The 20,219-nt window shown below is 43.1% G+C and overlaps 1 protein-coding gene across 2 annotated transcripts; it reads left to right on the top strand.

Moving 5' to 3' along the window:
• Phyh (phytanoyl-CoA 2-hydroxylase) lies at positions 1 to 18,854 on the top strand. Of its 2 annotated transcripts, XM_034510603.2 has the most exons (9): positions 1 to 199; positions 3,593 to 3,651; positions 5,023 to 5,133; positions 6,658 to 6,826; positions 7,726 to 7,807; positions 9,794 to 9,975; positions 14,915 to 15,064; positions 17,163 to 17,297; positions 18,274 to 18,854. In XM_034510603.2, exons 1-9 carry the CDS (start codon positions 125 to 127, stop codon positions 18,325 to 18,327), a joined length of 1,017 nt encoding a protein of 338 aa, XP_034366494.1. In that variant the 5' UTR covers positions 1 to 124; the 3' UTR covers positions 18,328 to 18,854. The 2 variants fall into 2 exon arrangements, with proteins under 2 accessions (XP_034366494.1, XP_076795581.1); XM_076939466.1 differs by lacking the exon at positions 5,023 to 5,133 and having other exon boundaries at positions 49 to 199; positions 18,274 to 18,476.
• Positions 18,855 to 20,219: the final 1,365 nt, after the last annotated feature.

Here is a 20,219-nt window from a genome sequence, read left to right as displayed (position 1 = left end):
TGGGAGGTGGGAGGTGGCGCTGTGTCCTGCCCTTGGACTGTACTCCACCCTCTACCAGGAGGCGGTGCCTTGCGATGAGTTAAATAAGGCCCAGGCGCAACAGCTTAGTCTGCTGGCCCCCACCATGGACCGCTCGCGCGCTTGTTCCCGGCTGCAGGTTCTTCTGGGACACCTCGGCCGACCTTCGGGCCCAGCGATTGTATCCTTTGGGCTGTGGATGGGCTCACAGGCTGGAAGGAGTTATCTCCACCCTGGTGGTGACTCCAAGGGCGCGAGAGAGCCTCTGCGTCACTGTCTCTTCCCTGTCCCTAGTCCCCGGGGTTCCCGGGTGGAGGCCGCACCCACCAGAAAACCCTTGTCCTCTGCAAGGGCGACGGGTGTGACCCTCTAGGCTTAGGTGGCTGGTGTATATCCCCGCAGCATTTTGAGCCTGCTTACCACCCTTGTTTCTTGCTGGGTGTAACAGCGGAAGGTGCAAAGCAAGGGGTGATGACGTCATCACAAAGAGGACTGCCATTTTTCAGTTGCCTTCTGCATCCAGAAATGCCAAGGACAGTTGCCCTGTAAACTGAGTTCATAGCTGCTTGCCTGTAACCAAGACCCGCAGAGGCAGGGATCCTCAGCGGTCAGGAGGGGGCATCAGTCGTCAAAAAGAGAAGGCCCGGGATCAGGACTCTGTCCTGCAGGTAGCAGTCCCTCTCCACCTGCCCTCCGGTTGTCACCTTCCCACTAGCTGTGTAAACTCCTCCTCCAGGGTCCAGGGTCCAGGTGGCCCAGGTCTCCCCGGGACTAAACTGGTTCCCGGAAAGGGACTTGTTTCCTTAGCCTGCCTGGTTCCTTCAGAAGCAAGTGCCTGGTAATAATGCTTGTGATCTCACTGGGAGGTACAGACTTGAAGATCTTAATGGTCAGCCAGCCTGTCCAAAAGTGACAGACTGTTTCAAAAGCAAAACACTATAAACCAAGGCTTGGAATCAGTTATACACACTCACACGCGCACTCTCACACTCTCAGGGGTTAGGAGGAAATATCAAGCCATTGACTGCTAAAATTAATGGTTTAGGATTTTTGGTACCTGCCATCTCTGAGGCTGATCATAATAGCTGTTTATTTGACTTTGCCTATGATTCTGCCTGTGAGGCTTTTGGTTTGTAAGCAGTGGCGTGCCAGGCCTACCTCAAACCTAAACTCTTATCTACATGTTAATAACGTAACTTCATTTTACATTGAGAAACTGATGGGAAAAGATCCCGATTAAGGGCACTGAACTGCCGGGGGGTGGTGGCACACGCCTTTAATCCCAGCACTTGGGAGGCAGAGGCAGGCGGATTTCTGAGTTCGAGGCCAGCCTGGTCTACAGAGTGAGTGCCAGGACAGCCAGGGCTACACAGAGAAACCCTGTCTCGAAAAACCAAAAAAAAAAAAAAAAAAAAAAAAAAAAAAAAAAAAAAAAAGGCACTGAACTAACGCAGTGGTTAGACCTGCAGACTATGTAGGGGTGGAATATCACAGTCTATTTCTTCTTGGCAACTGGATGTTTGCTACATTTTGAGAACCTTGGATATACTGGTACTAGATGTATCTGGACTGAAATTGGTGCCGTCTCTCGGTACTCTTGTGGGTTTGTTTGCTTGGTTTTTGAGATCAGATCTTACCATGCATCTCTGGCTGGCTGGAATTTGCTATATAGACTGAATTGGCATAGAACTCACAGAAATCCACCGCCTCGGCCTCTCAAGTGCTGGGATTAAAAGTATACACTTTTAACTTGAATCAATTTTTCAATTTAAATGGCCAGATGTAGCTAGCAGCTAGTATTGAGTATTAGACAGTGCTGGCCAAGAACCATAGGAAATATAGGACTTAATAAGAGCTCTAGAAATTGAGGCAGTTTCTCCCCAGCCGCAGTGTGCATCTAAGCAGTGTGGATTAGGGAATACAGAGTGCTTTGTATTTATGTAATTGGGGTCATACAGTGTCACAGCTTCCTGTGTCTCTCTCCACTTTACATCTCTATCATACATTCCAACATCACTTAACATTTCTCCAACAACAATGATAGTCCTACAAACAGTGGAGAGGGGCTGAGGAGACCAGCTTGGAGCACTGAGGTCTATATGTCCTTGTGGCAACATTATGTTGGGAAACTTGAACGAGAGTTGGAACTGTGGGGCTGGAGAGGTGGCTCAGCAGTGAGGAGCACTGGCTGCTCTTCACACTGGCTGCTCTTCCAGAAGTGTCCTGGGTTCAATTCCCAGCAACCACATGGGAGCTCACAACTGTCTGTCATCCAGGACCAAATGATATGACACCCTCACACAGACGTACATGAAGGCAAAACACCAATATACATTAAATGAATAAATGATCAGAATAAATAAAAGGTCAGTTGGCAACCACCTTTAATCTCAGCAGAGGTAGAGGCAGACAATCATCTCTGTGAGTTCAAGATCAGCCTGGTCTACACAGCAAGTTCCCAGTCAGCCAGAGCTACATAGTGGGATTCTAATTAAAAAAAAAAAAAAACAAAACAAAAACAGCAACAACAAAAACAGAAAAGAATGTAAGAAAAATAGGCCGTATGGTAGCACATGTCTATAATTTCACCTCTCAGGAAGTGATGGAGGCAGGAGAATCAGGTCAAGATCACATTTGGCTACATAATTAAAGTCAAGGCCAGCAAATGTCGACTGTTCTCTGTCTCAAAAAATTGTAAAGCCAAAATAAATAAAAGCAATCCAGGCATGGCAATGCATACCTGCAACCCCAATGCTTGAGAAATGGAGGCAGGAAGAGGCTGAGGCCAGCTGGGCTATAAAAACCTCCAGGCCTCATCTTAGTTGCATAGTGAGATCTTGTTTCAATAAATGAATGAACAAAAGATGACAGACAAGTTCACGTGAAGTGATATTGTGGGGTTGCTTGGCTTGTTTGAGACAGGCTCTCGCTGTGTGGCCCTGACTGGCCCGAAACTCACTACATAGATCAAGGTGATGAAACTCAAAACCCCACCTGCCTCAGCCTCTACCTCAGTTTACCCATAACTGACATTCTGAAAGCAGCACTGTAAGATAAAGAAACAGAAAAGGGCTGTTTCTAATCTGTAGTTACTGAGTGGAATAAAAAGATCTTACAAGTGGATTTCTGGTCTCTAGGATATTTGAATGTTTACTTGACTGTGTGGCTCAGACTTTTTGTGTCCTAATAACTGCCAAGCTCTTCCCAGTTTAGTCTGAAGTTGCACTAGGTCCAAGCTTTTCTCCTCACTTCTAAAGTGTGGCCTTTGGTGTTTTATTTGCTCAGTAAATTAGAGGAAGGAAATCCTGGGCCTGGGGCTGACTAGAGCTATAGGTAGAAACTGGGGGTTATACCCTGGCTGGGTCATTCTCTTTTGAGTGATGGAGTGACGGGGACTGAGCCCATTAGACTTCTTGCTCTTAACAGCAGACTTTTCAGGCTCCTCTTCAGGTTGTGTTAACAGAGATGAGGTAACACACTGGCTGTGTTATCCATAGAAGCAAAGCAGGAGGCTGGTGTTTGGCAAAAAGGTTGACTCCTACATTCTCCTTCCTTTTCCTTAATTCTTACCTAGGTAGCCCATCCTGTATCGGGGTTAGCTTCTCCTGCCAGTTTCTATCCTGAACAATTCCAGTAAGTAGATCTCATTTCGACCTGTAACTACACTATGTATGTGTTCTGACTAATTTTACAACAGCTTGACACAGGATTTAATCATCAAAGAATCTCGATTGAGAAATGCCTGTAAGCCAACTGGCGGTGTAACTGGCCCGTAAACCGCCGGCCTGCAGAGGGCGCGGGGCCTCTCTCTCTACCCTCCCGTTAGAATCCCGGGCGTCCCATCCTCCTGCGTCTCATGGGAGAAAAAAAAAAAAAAAAACAGTGGCCGGGCGGTGGTGGCGCACGCCTTTAATCCCAGCACTTGGGAGGCAGAGGCAGGCGGATTTCTGAGTTTGAGGCCAGCCTGGTCTACAGAGTGAGTTCCAGGTCAGCCAAGGCTATACAGAGAAACCCTGTCTCGAAAAACCAATAATAATAATAATAATAATAATAATAATAATAATAATTATAATTATAATTTGGGTGTGTGGAGAATGCCTGGAATCCCAGACTTTGCTAAGTCAAGCCAGGAGGATTCCAAGTTCAAGACCAGCCTGTGCTACAAAGTAAGACCCTTTTTGTTTTTGTTTTTTTGTTTTTGTTTTTGTTTTTGTTTTTTTTGAGACAAGGTTTCTCTGTATAGCCATGACTGTCTGGAACTCACTCTGTTGACCAGGCTGGCCTTTAACTCAGAAATCCACCTGTCTCTGCCTCCCAAGTGCTGGGATAAAAGGCGTGTGCCACCATTGTCCAGCTGTGAGATCCCATCTTAAGAAACATATATATTATCTATATCACATATACTTTATTGAATTGATCTTTCATTTGAAAGACAATGCTTATTCACTGTAGAAAAAATTTTAATTCAGAATTTTAAGTTATTACTGAAAGGCAACCATTGTTTTAAAACACTATTTCTTTGCAGCTGCTCAGCTACTGACATTGCCACACCCCTCACCTTCCTCTCTTTCTTCCTGCTTTGTGTTATGTTGTATATGATTTTTACCATACTATAATAAGTGTGCCCACAGCATTATGCCTTTCATTTTTAACATCGATTGCACAGATATACCCCTCGGTTAATATTTTTCAGTAATACCCATTTTTGGTGACCATACCCTGTGTTTTGGACTTCACACTCTAAACTTTTACTCCATTACTTCATTAAAGCCATACGAATAGAAACTATGAATTAAAAAAGATGAATGTAGGCAGAGTGTGGTAACATACACCTTTGGTCCCTTTACTCAAGAGACAGAGGCAGGCAGATCTCTGAGTTCAAAGCTTGCCTTGTCTACCTAGCAAGTTCCAGGACAGTCAGAGCTATATAATAAGACCCTGTCTCACCCTCCCCAATAAATGTATTCCAGATTCTTGGTGGTTTTTTTTTTTTTTTTTCTTTAGGTATACTTTGGATAATAATGTCCTCAGCTTGGAGCAGAGAAAATTTTATGAAGAAAATGGGTATCTCGTCATTAAAAATCTGGTATCGGATGATGATATTCAGCGTTTTCGGTATACTACTTTTTATGATTTTACAAAAAGTTGCATTACATCTGCATTACATGAATGCAGTGGTAACAGAGGTTTAGATTAGCTTCTGCGTGTTCATAGTTTGTGTGTGAGAGAGACATGTGAGTGGGAATTGATGTGTGTTTTCCAACCCATGTCTGTAGAGATCTGAGGACAACCGTGTTGCCTGTCTGTCCCCTCTGTTCTCTGTTTGGGAGGACAGGGTCTCTTTTTTTGCTTGCTGTTATTATTCACTGGTTTGAGGGCTTCCTGTAATTTTCTTGCCTATGTGTATATCTACTCTCATATCTACCTTTCCGTTGGTTCTGGAGGTTCGAACTCCTGTCTTGAGTGAGTGAGCAGGTACCTGACACTGAGCCATGTCCCGAGACGTGTTCAGAGATTTGGTTTTTTTTTTTTAATGATGTGATTTGTTTGGGGGTGTTTAGAAGTGTTAACTCGAGTGCCAGACTCTCTGGCTTGAATCATAGTCCTCCCCCTAATGTTCTTGGGCAATCCGAGTCTGTCTCAGCACCCCCTGCCCCCTGTTTTTAAATTGGGGCATTTTGATCCTCCTGGTGTCTTCTTGTTGCTGTGGGAACAAAATAAGGGAAAATCAATGGTGGGCAAGCGGACCAGGGTTGTTTGGCACTCCAGAGTTAGTTGCTACAAAAATGTTTGCTTTTCAGACTTTTTTTTTTTTTTTTTTGCATTAGTGATGTTCAACCTTTAACATCAAATAAATCTTACTGCCAAATCTAAAGCCTCCCTGAGTGATGACATGGAGCAATAGCTGGAAAACCTCACATGTAACCTCTTGTGACAGATTGAAGTCAAAACAGGCAAAAATAATGCTTAAGATGCCTTTAGGCCTGTGTACAGGTTGTGATGGAAACACAAGTGAATTCTGTGTGTAGACCTGGGTTCCATCACGAGGTTATCTCATTATGCATATGTAAATATTCCAAGTATTTTTTTTTTTAAATCTGAAATCCAAGCCAGGTGTGGTGTTGTACACCTTTGACTCAGCACGCCGGGGGCAGAGGCAGGCAGATCTCTGTGAGTTTGAGGCCAGCCTGGTCTACGGAGTGAGTTCCAGGATCGCTAGGGCTACAAAGTGAAACCCTGTCTTAAGAAAAAAAAAATCTAAAATCCAAAACAGTTCTGTTGCCAAGCACTTCAGGTAAGAGACGCACAGTCTCTATTATTTCAGTGTCACTTGTCAGGCCAGGGAGGTGGTTCAGTAGGTAAAGTACTCACTGTGCAAGCATAAGGACCTGAGTTCTAATATCTGGCACCCATGTAAAGGCCATGAATGGTAGTATATACCTGTAGCCCAGCATTGGGGAGAGGAACACTCAGTGGCCAGCCAGTCTAGACTAAACACACATGCGCACGCACACGCACACACTGTTTCCCTACTGGTCTGCTGTGGATGAGGTATTTTTAAGGTAATGGTTCAACAGGGCAGGGCCAGCCAGGTATTTGGAAACTCACATAATAAGACTCTGTAAATCTCGTTTCTAGAACAGAGTTTGAAAGAATCTGCAGAAAGGAGGTGAAACCACCAGGAATCGTTGTGATGATGGATGTGGCCACTTCGAAGCAGCGCTATACACCAAGTGAGAATATGGTTATGAAGATCCAGGATTTCCAAGAAGATGAGGAACTCTTCAGATACTGCACCCTCCCCCAGGTGGGAGCCCAGCCTGCCTTCCTGCTAAATGGCCAATCTGCAAGTCTGTCTCCAACATCTGCTCAGTTCACACCATCTAGCTCCGTGCCCCTTTCCTGTCAGCTTCATAGCAGGTCTGCCGCCTTCCAACTCCTTTTTATATAGGGTGCAGGAGCTATACTCTTAAGCAAAGATGACTCTGTTCCGCACTGGCTAATTGGCATCTGGAGACATTGCTAGTTGTCACATTTTGGGTGGGAGGAGTTAATGGCTTCCAATGAGTAGAGACCATGGATGCTATTAATGGGACCCAGAGATCCTACAATGCACAGAGACTCTACAATTGCCTTCATTCCAAATGAAGAATTATCTCACCCCAACAATCCATGGCATCATGATGGAGTGGCTTTTCTATGGACTGGGTTAATTATGTTTGTTGTGAAAAACAAGGGACCTCATCTAAGATTCAATAACATTTACAAAACTATTTCTTGTCAATTTATTTATTGTTATGACTCTGTCAGTAGCAGTATAAAATTAGTTTGTTTGTTTGAATGTTTTGATGTTGCTGATCCAATTCAGGGCCTTGTCTACCCTAGTTAAGTCGTTGCCCCGCCCCACCCCCCACTTTAGGTTCTAAAATATGTGGAGTGCGCTGAACCCAAATAAAACCATCACACAATGCTGATAAACTGAACTACACTGCCAGCCCTGAAATTTTGGTGTTAAGTTGTTATTGTTTTAGATGAGGTCTTTCTCTTTCTAAAACTGGCTATGAAGCTCCACATCCTTCTGCCTCAGCCCGCTCCGCCATCTTGGTTCTTCTGTGGATACAGCATACAATTATGCTATGTCATTTACCTGTGCTTCTGATTTCCTGTGAAGTTATTATTATTATTTTTTTACTGCTTTTTTCTTAGATTCTGAAATATGTGGAGTGTTTCACAGGACCCAATATTATGGCTATGCATGGGATGCTGATCAACAAGCCTCCAGATTCTGGTAAAGAACTCTTTTTTGTTAGGGAAACACAAAAGAAAAGTATTGTTCGATTAAACATGTAAAGTTGATGTTTGAACCTATGTCTTATGTATAGCTATCAGACTTTAAATGAGGGGATTATATACTTTTACTTAACTCTTAAAACAATTTATATTTTAACAACATTGAAGAGTAACTAATTTCACATAGTGACTATAGGGGGTATTGTAAATAGTCACATGACAGACTGTAGAGCTTAGCAAATAATAGTTTGTATATCATAAACTCCTCCTATTCACTGTGGGTTTTGTTTGTTTGTTTGTTTTTTGAGACAGGATTTCTCTGTGTATCCCTGGCTGTCTTAGAACTTACTGTATAGACCAGGCTGGCCTTGAACTCAGAGATCTGCCTGCCTCTGCCTCCTGAGTGCTGGAATTAAAGATATGCACCACCACTGCCCAGCATATCTATGTTTTTCAAATTTTTTTAACTATATGTATGTGTGCTCATGTATGTACAAGTGCTGCCACATTTCATGTGCTTATATGCTCTTGAGAGGGTATGCACGTTGACAACCTTGGTGTCCTTGGGCGTTCTGTCTGTCTCCCTTGAGGCAAGATCTCTCATTAGCCTGGAGCTCACCAATCAGGTTAGGTTGGATGGTCAGGGAGCCTTGGGGATCCTGCTGTTTTGTCTCCCCAGTGATGGGATTATAAGTATGCATTCTCAGGCCTGACATTTCTACATGGGCTCTGTCTTAGGCAGGGTTACTATTGCTATGATGAAACATCATGACCAAAGAAACTTAGAGATTTATTTGGCTTACACTTCCATATCACTGTTCATCATCAGAGGAAGCCAGGACAGGAACTCAAGGAAGGCAGGAACCTGGAGACAGGAGTTCAGGCAGAAGTCTTGGTCCTGCTTACTGGCTTACTTAGCCTGCTTTCTTATAGAATCCAGGACCACCAGCACAGGGATGGTCACAATGGGCTAGGCTATCCCAGGTCAATCACTAATTAAGAAAATGCCCTACAGCTAGATCTTCTGGAGACATTTTCTCAGTTGAGATTCCCTCCTTTCAGATGACTAGCTTGTGTCAAGCTGGTACAGGTTCTGAGGATTGAACTCAGGTCCTCATGCTTGCAAAGCAAATAGTTTACCCACAAAGCCATCGATGGCTCTAAGCTGCTTTTAGCTGTGACAGCATGTCGACATCCCTGTCCTGAAAACGTTATTTTGACTAACAAAATTAGAGCTATTATTTTAAATTACACTTGAATCCTTACGACACCTTGGGCTTGCTTACGTGTATATTCAAAGAACTCACTATACCAGAAGTAGCATTCAGGCATGCACATTTTAATAATTAGTCCTGAAGTTTCTACTGCAGTTGGCTTTTGACCCATATTGAGAAATCCTTCTGCCAGCAGTGGAAATCAGCCATGAGAGCCATTCGCTTTTCCACTTTTCCTTCTGATAGCATAATAATAATAATAATAATAATAATAATAATAATAATAATAATAATAATATCATCACCATGTTTCTTTCTTCAAGAGCCTGGGAGCAGATTATCCAAGAGCAAAGCCAGGGAGTGTGTGGCAACTGCTGAATACGTGCCTATCATCTCCCTGAGGACAACTTCTGAGAGAGCCTTCAGTCAGAAGGAGCATGGCTCTATAGCATTCTCCTTATCTCGTTACGTTCCTTATTGAATGCTGCCCTGTGACAAAGCCCAAGCAAGGCAGGGGTGAAGTGTAACAGAAGGGATGATATGATTGCAGGGAAGGAGCACTAACCATCCCTCCTGTGGAACCTGGACGAAAGGAGAGGATGTGGAATGCTGGTTGATACTTTGATACTTTGTTGCTTATCTCTTCAGACTGATTTCCAGACACATTGTTTCATTTCTTTGGTTTTGGTATATAGGTCAGTGTTCCAGTTTTTCAGGCAAATGACAAAATCCCAAGACTGTTTTTTTTTTGACAGCAGATTCTCTTGCAGGCAAGAAGACGTCCCGGCATCCCTTGCATCAGGATCTGCACTATTTCCCCTTCCGACCCAGCAACCGAATTGTTTGTGCTTGGACAGCCATGGAGAACACTGACAGAAACAATGGTTGTCTGGTTGTGCTCCCAGGCACCCACAAAGGCCCTCTGAAGCCACATGATTACCCCAAGTGGGAGGTAGGTCTGCATAAGTGCTTAATCTGTGTGTGTGTGGTATGTATATGTGTGAGACATGTGTGTGCACATGCACGTGCATTCCTCAGGTACCATTTATCTTTTTCAAGCAGAGTCTCTCACCAACTAGACTAGAGCAGCTGGCCAGTGAGCCCCAGGGATTCCTCTTTCTTCCTTCCCAGCACTAGGATTGAAATTTGCATTTCCATGCTCGGCCTTTTCTTTCTTTCTTTTTTTATAATTATTTTTATTTTATGTGTCTGAGTGTTTTGCCTGCATGTATGTCTGTGTACCACATGTGTGCCTGATGCCTGCAGAGGTCAGATCCCATGGAACTGGATTTACAGATAGTGGTAGCTGCCATGTGGATGTTGGGAATCAAACCCAGGTCCTCTGAAAGAACTGCTGGTGTTCTTAACCATCTCTCCAGCTGTTTTTTTTTTTTTTTTTTGTCTTTTTTTTTTTTTTTTTTTTTTTTTTTTTTTTTTTTTTTTTTCTTTTTTGAAACACCAGTTCTGAGGACCAAACTCAGGTCCTCATGCTGGAAGGGCCATCTCCTCAGCATCTCTACTGAATCTTCCCAGAAGCCTTTGTTGTTTTCATTTTTTTTTTTTTATCAGTATATGTGAGGAGCCTAGAGAAGAGACTGTGCTTGCTTTCTTAGCAGAGTATCATCTTGAGATACACAGAGCAAATCTGAGGATGTCAGGTAAAATATCCAATGACATCTGTCTTTCCCAAATGAGTTTGAAAACCAAGCCAATGTGGGGGACTTGGGTTAATGCTACATACTTTCACAGAGACCAGTTATAAACAGTTCAGCCCTAGACACGTGAGACACTTAGTCTTACTTACCAACTGATGCTGGACCTCAGAGTGAAAAGAGGGTCAGACTGTAATCTGAGGTTACAAAATCCAATGGAGACACTAGAGCAGTAAGTAGTTCTCTACTTGTGGGTGGCAACTCCTTTGGGGGTGTCGAATGACTCTTTCATATTAGAAAACACAGGTATCTACATCACAGTTTCTAATAGTAGCAAAATTACAGTTATGAAGTAGCAATGAAAATAATTTTATACTTGGGGGGTCACCAGAACATGAAGAACTGTATTAAAGGGTTGCACCATTGGGAAGGTTGAGAAGCCGCTAGAGAGACCTGGTGACTGAGTTGAGCATTGAGTGACATGGTAGAAATCCCTTCTAAAGAGGAGGTGTGGAGGTCAAGGGCATACGCAGGCATGCTAAAGAGCAAGTGAAGCTTGGTGCTCACAGCACAGTTGGGCTGGAAGCTACAGCAACATTAAAAAGATGAGCAGAGAAAGAACAGTGTGAAAGGACCAGAGTGAGAGGGCTATACCCAGTGGCTCTAGGACCGGATAGAGAGGGATTACTATATTCTGTTTAGGATATAGTTGTTAAGTAAGTAACTATACATGTTTAGTATATAATGCAATTATTTTGGGAATGCACATTGGTTACCATACTCAAGAGAGTCAAAGTCCCCTCTAGCCTGGCATAGTGGTGCATGCCTGTGATCCTAGCATTTAAGAGACTGATGCAGTAGAATGGGAAGTTCTGGGAGGGCCTGAGCAACAGAGCAAGAGCCTGGAGAGGGGGTGGGGAACCCCTCTCTCTGCCTGTTATCAAAGACAACCACTGAGCTGTTTTTCATTTACAGATTAGTCTGCATGTTCTAAGGTGTTACGTCAACACAGTTCTGTAGTATTCACTCTTTTGTATGGCTTCTTTTGCTTAGCACACTGATTTCGAGATTCACTGATGTGATGCATGTCTTCATAGTTCAGTTCTTTAATTGCCAAGCTTCCATTGGCTGCTGCTGCTGCATCCTGGTCTGCTAGCCCACTCAGCACTTGCTGTGAGAAGCTAGTAAAGGCTTTTGTTTCTATGAATGAGGAGAGCAAACAAGTTCTTCAAGAAGGATATTTTAGGGGATGATATAAGATGCATTGAAAATCTGGGAAGCCAGAGCCAGGAACCAGGAGAGAGATTCTCAGCATTCCAAATCTCAGGCTAACTCTTAAATCCTTAAAAAGATACTATGTAACATATTGTTAGTATGTGAAAATCCTTCAGTCTGTTAAGGAGAGTAAACCTGAAATTGTGCAGTTCATCAATTTGGGCTCAGAGATGGCTAAGTCGGTGAGCGTATTTGCTGTGAAGCCTGAACGATGCCCGGACTCACTGGGCCCCACAGGGTGGAAGGAGAGAAATCCCATGAGTTTTCCTGAGGCTACCACACAAGTGCTGTGACATGAGCAACCCCTCCTCACACAGTAACACACAGAGCTAGGCTCTGCTGACTTAAGCCAGAAGGGAATGGTCTAGAGGATTCCAAGCAGCAGCATTTCCCGGCCAGCCAGCATCTTAGCAAGACTAGCAAGACTTCCCACTGGGGCTGGGAAAATAGCCTGGGCAATAAAAGGCTTGTCTTGCAATCATGAGGGCCTGAGTTTGACCCCCAGAACTCACAGAAAGAAAGAAAGAAAGAAAGGAAGGAAGGAAGGAAGGAAGGAAGGAAGGAAGAAAGAAAGAAAGAAAGAAAGAAAGAAAGAAAGAAAGAAAAGAAAAGAAAAGAAAAGAAAAGAAAAGAAAAGAAAAGAAAAGAAAAGAAGGAAGAAAGCAAGCAAGCAGATCATGGGGGGCACACTTGAAATCTCTGCTGAGAGGGCGGAGACAGGATGATCCCTGATCCCTAGGTTGGCTAGCCTAGCGAGCTTGGTGAGTTCCAGGCCAGTGAGGGAGATTGTCTTAAAAGCAAGGTAGGAGGTTTGTTTTTGTTTTGGTTTGTTTTGGCTTTGGGTTTTTTGTTTTTGTTTGTTTGTTTGTTTTTGCTTTTTTTCCTTATCCTATCATATTTCGTGGCAGAGACTTTTTTTTTTTTTAATTTATTTATATGTATACAGTACTCTGCCTGCATGTATTCCTGTGGGTCAGGGCATTGGATCCCATTACAGATGGTTGTGAGCCACCATGTGGTTGCTGGGAATTAAATCAGGACCTCTGGAAGAGCAATCAGTGCTCTTAACCTCTGAGCCATCTCTCCAGCCCAAGGTAGAAACTTCTGTAAACAATTCCAGTTAAACTCAGTCACACACAGAAAGGGGACATAGAGTAGGAAAGAAACCTGCTGGCAAGAAGGGGCACAGTGGGGAAAGGAGAGGGGAATTGGGTCTGAAAACGACTAAAATTCGTGTGTATGTGTATTTGTGTACACGTGTGTATGAATGCACATGTGCATTTGGGTGTGAAATTGTCAAAGAAGAAGAACAACACATGTATAAATGGGAAACATGGTGGACAGTAGCTAAGGAGCAACACTGTGGGTTGATGTATGTATGGGGCTTTGTGCCTCTGCCTCCAAAGGGCTGGAATTACAAGTATGTGCCACCACCTCCTGACCATTATTTTACTAGTCTTGCTTTACTCTGGGTGTGACATAAATAGTTAGTATTTCCCTCCTGATTTGGGGAGAAAAACTAGTTTCCCCACGATACTCCTGATATGCAGGAAAATCTGGACAAGGAGGATATTGTACTAAGGAAAGAACAATGCTGATTCGGGCTGGACACGCATGAGACAAAGGTTTGGATGCCTGTCCTATTAGCCAGGGCTCTGTAGAGGAACAGAACTGATAGGGTGGATGGGATATATATATATATATATATATATATATATATATATATATATATATATATATATATATGATTTATTAAATCAACTCATGTTAAAATAGCAGCAACAGTTGTCCTTCGAGGCTGGGTGCTTCAGCAGTCAAAATAGTCAGTGCCACGGTGGTTGTCTCACATGGGAGAGCCCCCAGTCGTTGCTGCTCAGTTGACCAGGCCGAGTGTCTCAGTAGTCTCTGATGCCTAAAGCCTAGAAGGTTTCTGGAGAGCTGATGTTCCTTAGTCCAGGAAAGAAATGGTAAACACTGGTTCTAGTCTCATCAAAGGCAGCAACTGCAGCAGCAGCAGTGACAATAAAGCACCAAACCGTAGGGAGTCCTTTGGCAGCCCCATTTTTAGCTAGTGCTGCCCCTAATTCTTCATGTGAGGGAGGCTCCCTACTCAGGAGATTCTGAAACATATCAAGTTAACACTAAAATTAAGCATCACAGGCTGGAGAGATGGCTCAGCGGTTAAGAGCACTGACTACTCTTCCAGAGGACTGAGTTCCATTGGGTTCCAGTGGTTAATTCCATTAACCGCATGGTGGCTCACAACCATCTGTAATGGGATCTGACGCCCTCTTCTGGTGTGTCTGGAGACAGCTACAGTGTACTCATATAAATAAAATAAATCTTTAAAAAGGAAATAAGCATTGCACCCTTGTTAACCACTCAAAGCAAAGCTGGTCTGAGTCAGTTATAGTTAATTTGCTGTCATCAGTATGTGTGGAGGTAGTCAGGGGACAACTTTCAGGAGTCTGTCCTCTCTGTCTACCATGGGCTTTGGGTTGTTGGGCTTCTGTAGCAAGTACTTTTAACCAGTGAGCCATCTCACCAGCTTAACATGGGACTTATAAAATAAACAGACATCTAAGGAGATCTTTTATTTTATTTTATTTTTTTATTTTTATTTTATTTTATTTGGTTTTTTGAGACAGGGTTTCTCTGTGTAAGCCTGGCTGTCCTAGAACTCACTCTGTAGACCAGGCTGGCCTCAAACTCAGAAATCCGCCTGCCTCTGCCTCCCAAGTGCTGGGAATCTGAGGAGATCTTATGTGTGTGTATATATGTGTGTATGTCTATATACATATATATGAGAGAGAGAGAGAGAGGTGTGAAATTTAGAGTCTAAGTTAGGCAAGCTGTTGTCTTGGAGGAAGTTCAAGGACTCTTGCTTCCCCTGATGCATTGCTGATGAAGTCTTGTTTATAGTGGCACCTGGAATATGAACATGGCTTCTCTTATGTGTTCTAGGGAGGAGTTAACAAAATGTACCATGGCATCCAAGACTATGACCCGGACAGCCCCCGGGTCCACGTGGTGATGGAAAAGGGTGATACCATTTTCTTCCATCCTCTGCTCATCCATGGATCTGGTCGGAACAGAACTCAAGGATTCCGGAAAGTACGGATTTAGATGGCTACATCTCCAAACATGAGTGGTCTAGAACAAATCTCTCAAGATACATTAAGATAGCTGGGCAGTGATGGCACACACCTTTAATCCCAGCACTTGGGAGGCAGAGACAGGCAGATTTCTGAGTTCAAGGCCAGCATGGTCTACAGAGCGAGTTCCAGGACAGCCAGGGCTACACAGAGAAACCCTGTCTCAATTAAAAAAAAAAAAAAAAAGATACATTAAGATAGTAAAAAATGCAGGACTTCTCACTGAGGGACCAGTTTGTTGACCAAGATATGCATAAATATATTCACTCTGTTAGGTAAAGAACAAAATGCTGTAGGCCCCTCATCACTGGACCAGGACCATTCATAGAATTCTCAACAAAAGTGTCCTTTTCTGCACACAGCTGCTTCTGAGGCAAAAAACAATGGCTGAATTTCCAAAGTAGTATAATTTGGGATTCATAAAAATGTTCATTCTAAAGCACAGCAGGAGGGAAGTTTATAATATCTTCACTACTGAGAAATATAGCATCGATCCTACACAATGCTGAGTTCTAAACTTCACACAGAAACCAGATTCAGCAGGCACGCCTATTCCTTAGCTTAAGAAGTCTATACAACTTCATACGTTGTTGCCTACATTAAAAATTCCCCATAAATGCCCCGGCTTCTCACGTCTGCCAGTCTGAGTCCTCTCTTCCCCGTGGGAACACAGTGGTCTACACCAAACATCAGGACTCCTTCGGGTCTAAGTGGGGTTTTATGGCTTGTCACATGTTTCCCATCCAGCCCTGCTGCTCTTTGGGGACAAAGAGAAGGTGCCAGACTCAACCTGCCATTTACATACGTTCCCACTAACTTCTATGGAGCTTGGAATTAGGCAAAGGAGGTAGAGGCGCGCTGACTCGGGACAAAACTTAAGGGGCTGTCAACAATCCAGCTATCAAGCTAAATAATATTCTAATACATCAAAGATCAAACAGTCATGCTGCTTACTATGCCAATTTTTAAAATAAGAGGCTGTTATGGCCCTCAGCATTGTACAAGTGTGGGGTATAGCCATTGCAATACAAATAATATATGTTTTGAAATAATGAATTTACCCTTTCCATTTTTTCTAGTGTCTGGAATGTTCTAGAAAAATATTCACCATTGCTTCATAAACAGAATGCATATGAGCAAGCTCACTTTTCCCCCCTTTTTTTTTTTTTTGATCTCTGTCATGACTTTATCTAGAGACCCAACTGTACATATTAGTATTTGATCAAAGTAAAAAGACCTTCTGATGGATTTGATCACTTTTAGATAATGAACTGTGACCAAAAGGAATTTTAATTACTGCTATGCAAGCCTGGATATGTTTATACATTTTTCTAGTGGTGTGAACAATCCACTGAAGAACTTTAGGATATGGGAAAATTTAAATACCTAAAAATATTGAGGGTCTCTTAAAGGACTAGACTTCCTAAATATGCCTTTTAAAAAGTATCACAGCTAATTTTTTTTTAATCTTTTTTTTTTTTTTTTGGTTTTTCAAGACAGGGTTTCTCTATGTAACAAGCCCTGGCTGTCCTGGACGCAAAGGCAGGTAGATCTCTGTAAGTTTGAGGCCAGCCTGGTCTACAGATAGAGTTCCAGGACAGCCAGGGCAACACAGAGAAACAGTTTTGAAAAACAAAGAATAAAATGATCTTTTGCGGGCCAGTAAGATGGTTAAGTAAATAAATGCACTTGCTCCCAAGACTCACTACCAGAGTTCTAGCCCTGAGACTTACAGGGTAGGAGAAAACCAACTTCAAAACGTGTTCTCTGACTTCCACACAGATGTGTGTGTGCCCTTGCGACACACACACACAAACATTTTTTTAAAAATTTAAATCTTTTATAATTTTTCTATTAGCCTTCTGCCTTGGAAGGAGAATTTAAGCCACGTACAAGGAGACTGATTTAAGACACTATAGACCGCCTTTCCAGTTGAGAAATCAAATCTCAAGTGAAATAGTCCCCTTCACAGAGGACTCTGGACTCTGCTTGGTTTTGTGGCATAATGGGGTTGACAAAGTGCTTGTCTCCAGTTTCAGTCTGTTCTTTCTGCACAGTCAATTTCCTGCCACTTTGGCAGCTCTGACTGCCAGTATATCGACGTGACAGGCACCAGTCAAGAAAACATCGCAAGGGAAGTTGTCGGGTATGCAGAGCAACGTTATGGACTCCAAGGAAACATGGACTTTAAGGTACTGCCTGCAATCACAGAGGAAACATTAGGGGTCCCTTCCTTCGGGTTTAATCTGAAATCATACAGGCTTGTTTGGTGCTCACTTCAGAGTTGTGGCTGAGCCCACTAAGAACAGCAACGTACGGCTTTAGCTATGGATAGTCAATGTTGTTGCCGCTCAGTGGGTGGGCACTGTTGGACCCAAAGATCCAAAACTGCAGGACGTGCTCCCACAGAACCGCTCACAGACGGGGGATTCACTGCAAAAACATGAGGTTTATTGATAAATTGATAACTAGTGCAGCGAGGTTCCCTTGCATGCAGGCAAGAGGAACCCTGAGCCAAAGCTGAGAGCAGTTTTTATACCATTTCATTTTTCCAGAGTGCATGAGGGTAGTTTTATCTTTTAAACAATAACCACAAAGGCTGACTTCAACAGCCATTCTCAGGCCCAGTTTCTAGGTAACTCAGATTTGCACATTATCTTTATAAGAATGGGTGTTAGCTAAGTGGCTTCTGTTTGCCCAGGTTTATTACATTAAGGGCCCAGCTTCCTGATTACTTTATCTTGGGCCCTTCTCCTGGAATGTGTGTTTAAGTCCTTGGAATGTACTCCTCCTGGGATGTCCTGGAGCAGTTAATTTTTGAGTTAAAACCAAAATTGGAGCTTCTTTTTAATCTTAAGTTTCTACAACACATTTGATTTAGAAGTCTGGTTTTATTTTCTTTGTCATCACAAAGGCCAGCTTGGGACTCAAGGGCAGGGAGTCAATGATGGCTCTGGGCCATCAGTACAATGGGGCACACAGATGCCATGCCCCCTGTGTTGCTAGTCATCTACACTATCTTGACTGGAGTCCCAGAATGTAGTTTATCTATTAATCAAAATAACAAATAATATTTTTCCTACTTAATTATTATAAAGACTTTTGAATCCTTTTTCTCATGGAGGGTAGGCCAATGGAAGTAGTCCATAAACTCTGATCTTATTTCAGGACACTTGGATGTTTCGATGCCGACTTGTGAAAGGAGAAAGAATAAACCTTTGAAATAGCCCTTCAAGAGTGAGGTATGACCGGCAGTGGTGGCGCACACCTTTAATCCCAGCACTTAGGAGGAAGAGGCAGTTGGAAGTTCAAGGCCAGCCTAGTCTACAGAGTGAGTTCCAAGACAGCCAGGGCTACACAGAGAAACCCTGTCTTGAAAAAAGAAAAAAACAAACAAAAAAATAGAGTGAAGTACGGCGATGAGAGTCTGAGACAGAAGCATTGAGAGTTCGAGTACAGCCTGGGCTACACAGCAAGAAGCTATCTTCTCTTTCCCTCATAAATAAAATGAAAAGAATGAGCTCTTTATTATAATTCTTTTAAAGAGAACATTAAAGCAAAGCAAGACATCTAAGGAAAATGTTTTTATTTTTATTATTGAGATGATGTTATCTTTTTTATCATCTGTTAACATCAAGATGCACGAATTTAATTAATATGGTACTATTGCTTTAATGAAGTGAAATATTACTGTTTTAAGAAAAACTAACCTGGGGTATAACTAATAAAGGTGACGGAGTGTAATGTAAGTGATGTGTTTATAAAAAGATAAAGAGAGGAGGAGATATGTTCTGATGGTGAAGTGTGGGGAAAGAGGGTGTCTTGACAGGCCCATGCTGAGGCATCCCTTCCCTCTGAAGGACCAGCCACAGGACATGGTATAGTAAAGACAGGGAGAGGAGAGAGAGAGAGAGAGAGAGAGAGAGAGGGCAAGTAGCCCCTTTTATAGTGAGTCAGGCATACAGGCTTACCTGGCTGTTGCCAGGTAACTGTGGGGCAGAGCTTAGACAAAATGCTAACAGTAAACATATCCAGTCAATTTCTTTCTACACAAGCAGAAATGATTTCTTGGAAGTTGAGTTTACCTCAAGTTGTACATCCCTCCCCTCACGAACCCGCCTCCTACCAGTTTTCTGTCATAGGGGTTTTTGTTGTAAATTAGAGCATAGAGAGAATATTCACAGCTACTGGTGAGCAGGTGAGAACCATTGGGGTGAATAAAGGTTGAACCTCATTGTATCACCACGATTCCTTGCAAGACATCAACACTTTCATAAACACAGGCTAGTCATCGCCAGTTCTTTCCTTCAGTGCTGAGGAATAAAAACAAGGGTGCCTAGTTTACATTTCCTGTTGGGCAGGGCAGCTGAAAACCTTCTACCTGTGTGAGCGAAACCTCTCTCTTTCAAAGGCTTTGGGGATCGTAGTTTCTGTTAGCATCAGAGCGTAGACTATACTGCATCCTATTTTTTCCAGGTGGGGGCAGCAGGGAGCTGTGCTTCTTGATTTTCAAATTTTTAGTTAGAATAAAGAGAAAAAAAAAATAACAAGCTCCTTTCCTGATATTCTGCTAAGTACCAGTTTTCCTGAATCTGGTGTTTTGTGCTTAACAGTTTCTTTGTCAAGACATCCACCCCCCCGCCCCCCCCACACTCTTTTGAGGTGCACTGTAAGAAGGTAGTCTTTGTATTATCCAATTGTTGATCGTTGTACCTGCTGAGAGCCAGTACTGGCTGGGTTTTGACCTTGTCATCATTCTTAATGGCTCATCATTTGCCTCAGGATTTTGTAAATGTACCTTCCTTGCTCACAGACTGGTTTTATAGAGATCACTCACTGGTTGGTTTAATAAAGATCTGGATAGTAGGCAGGAAAGGGAAGGCAGGACTTCCAGGCCAAGTTGGGGTCTCTGTGAGAAGAACGGGACATGGTTGGATTCACCAGGGGACCACGGAGGTCTTCGGACTTGCCATCAGGATGGGTAGTTGGGGAGGTAAAGAACTAGCCTTGTGGCTGATCGTGTGCTAGGAAAGGAGATGAAGTTAATGAGCTAGGTGGAAGGTATCCCAGGCTATAATATGAAGAAGTCTCTGGCTGGGCAGTGGTGGCGCACG

Source organism: Arvicanthis niloticus, chromosome 8 (assembly GCF_011762505.2).
Source record: "Arvicanthis niloticus isolate mArvNil1 chromosome 8, mArvNil1.pat.X, whole genome shotgun sequence".
Classification (NCBI taxonomy): Eukaryota; Metazoa; Chordata; class Mammalia; order Rodentia; family Muridae; genus Arvicanthis; species Arvicanthis niloticus.
Note: the sequence above shows the minus strand (reverse complement) of the source record. Positions and strands in the feature narration are given on the sequence as shown.

Coding starts and splice junctions, on each gene's coding strand:
- Phyh (XM_034510603.2), top strand. CDS start 125: ATGGACCGCTCGCGCGCTTGTTCCCGGCTGCAGGTTCTTCTGGGACAC. Junction 6,827..7,725: donor GATACTGCACCCTCCCCCAG/GTGGGAGCCCAG, acceptor CTTTTTTCTTAG/ATTCTGAAATATGTGGAGTG. Junction 9,976..14,914: donor ATGATTACCCCAAGTGGGAG/GTAGGTCTGCAT, acceptor TATGTGTTCTAG/GGAGGAGTTAACAAAATGTA.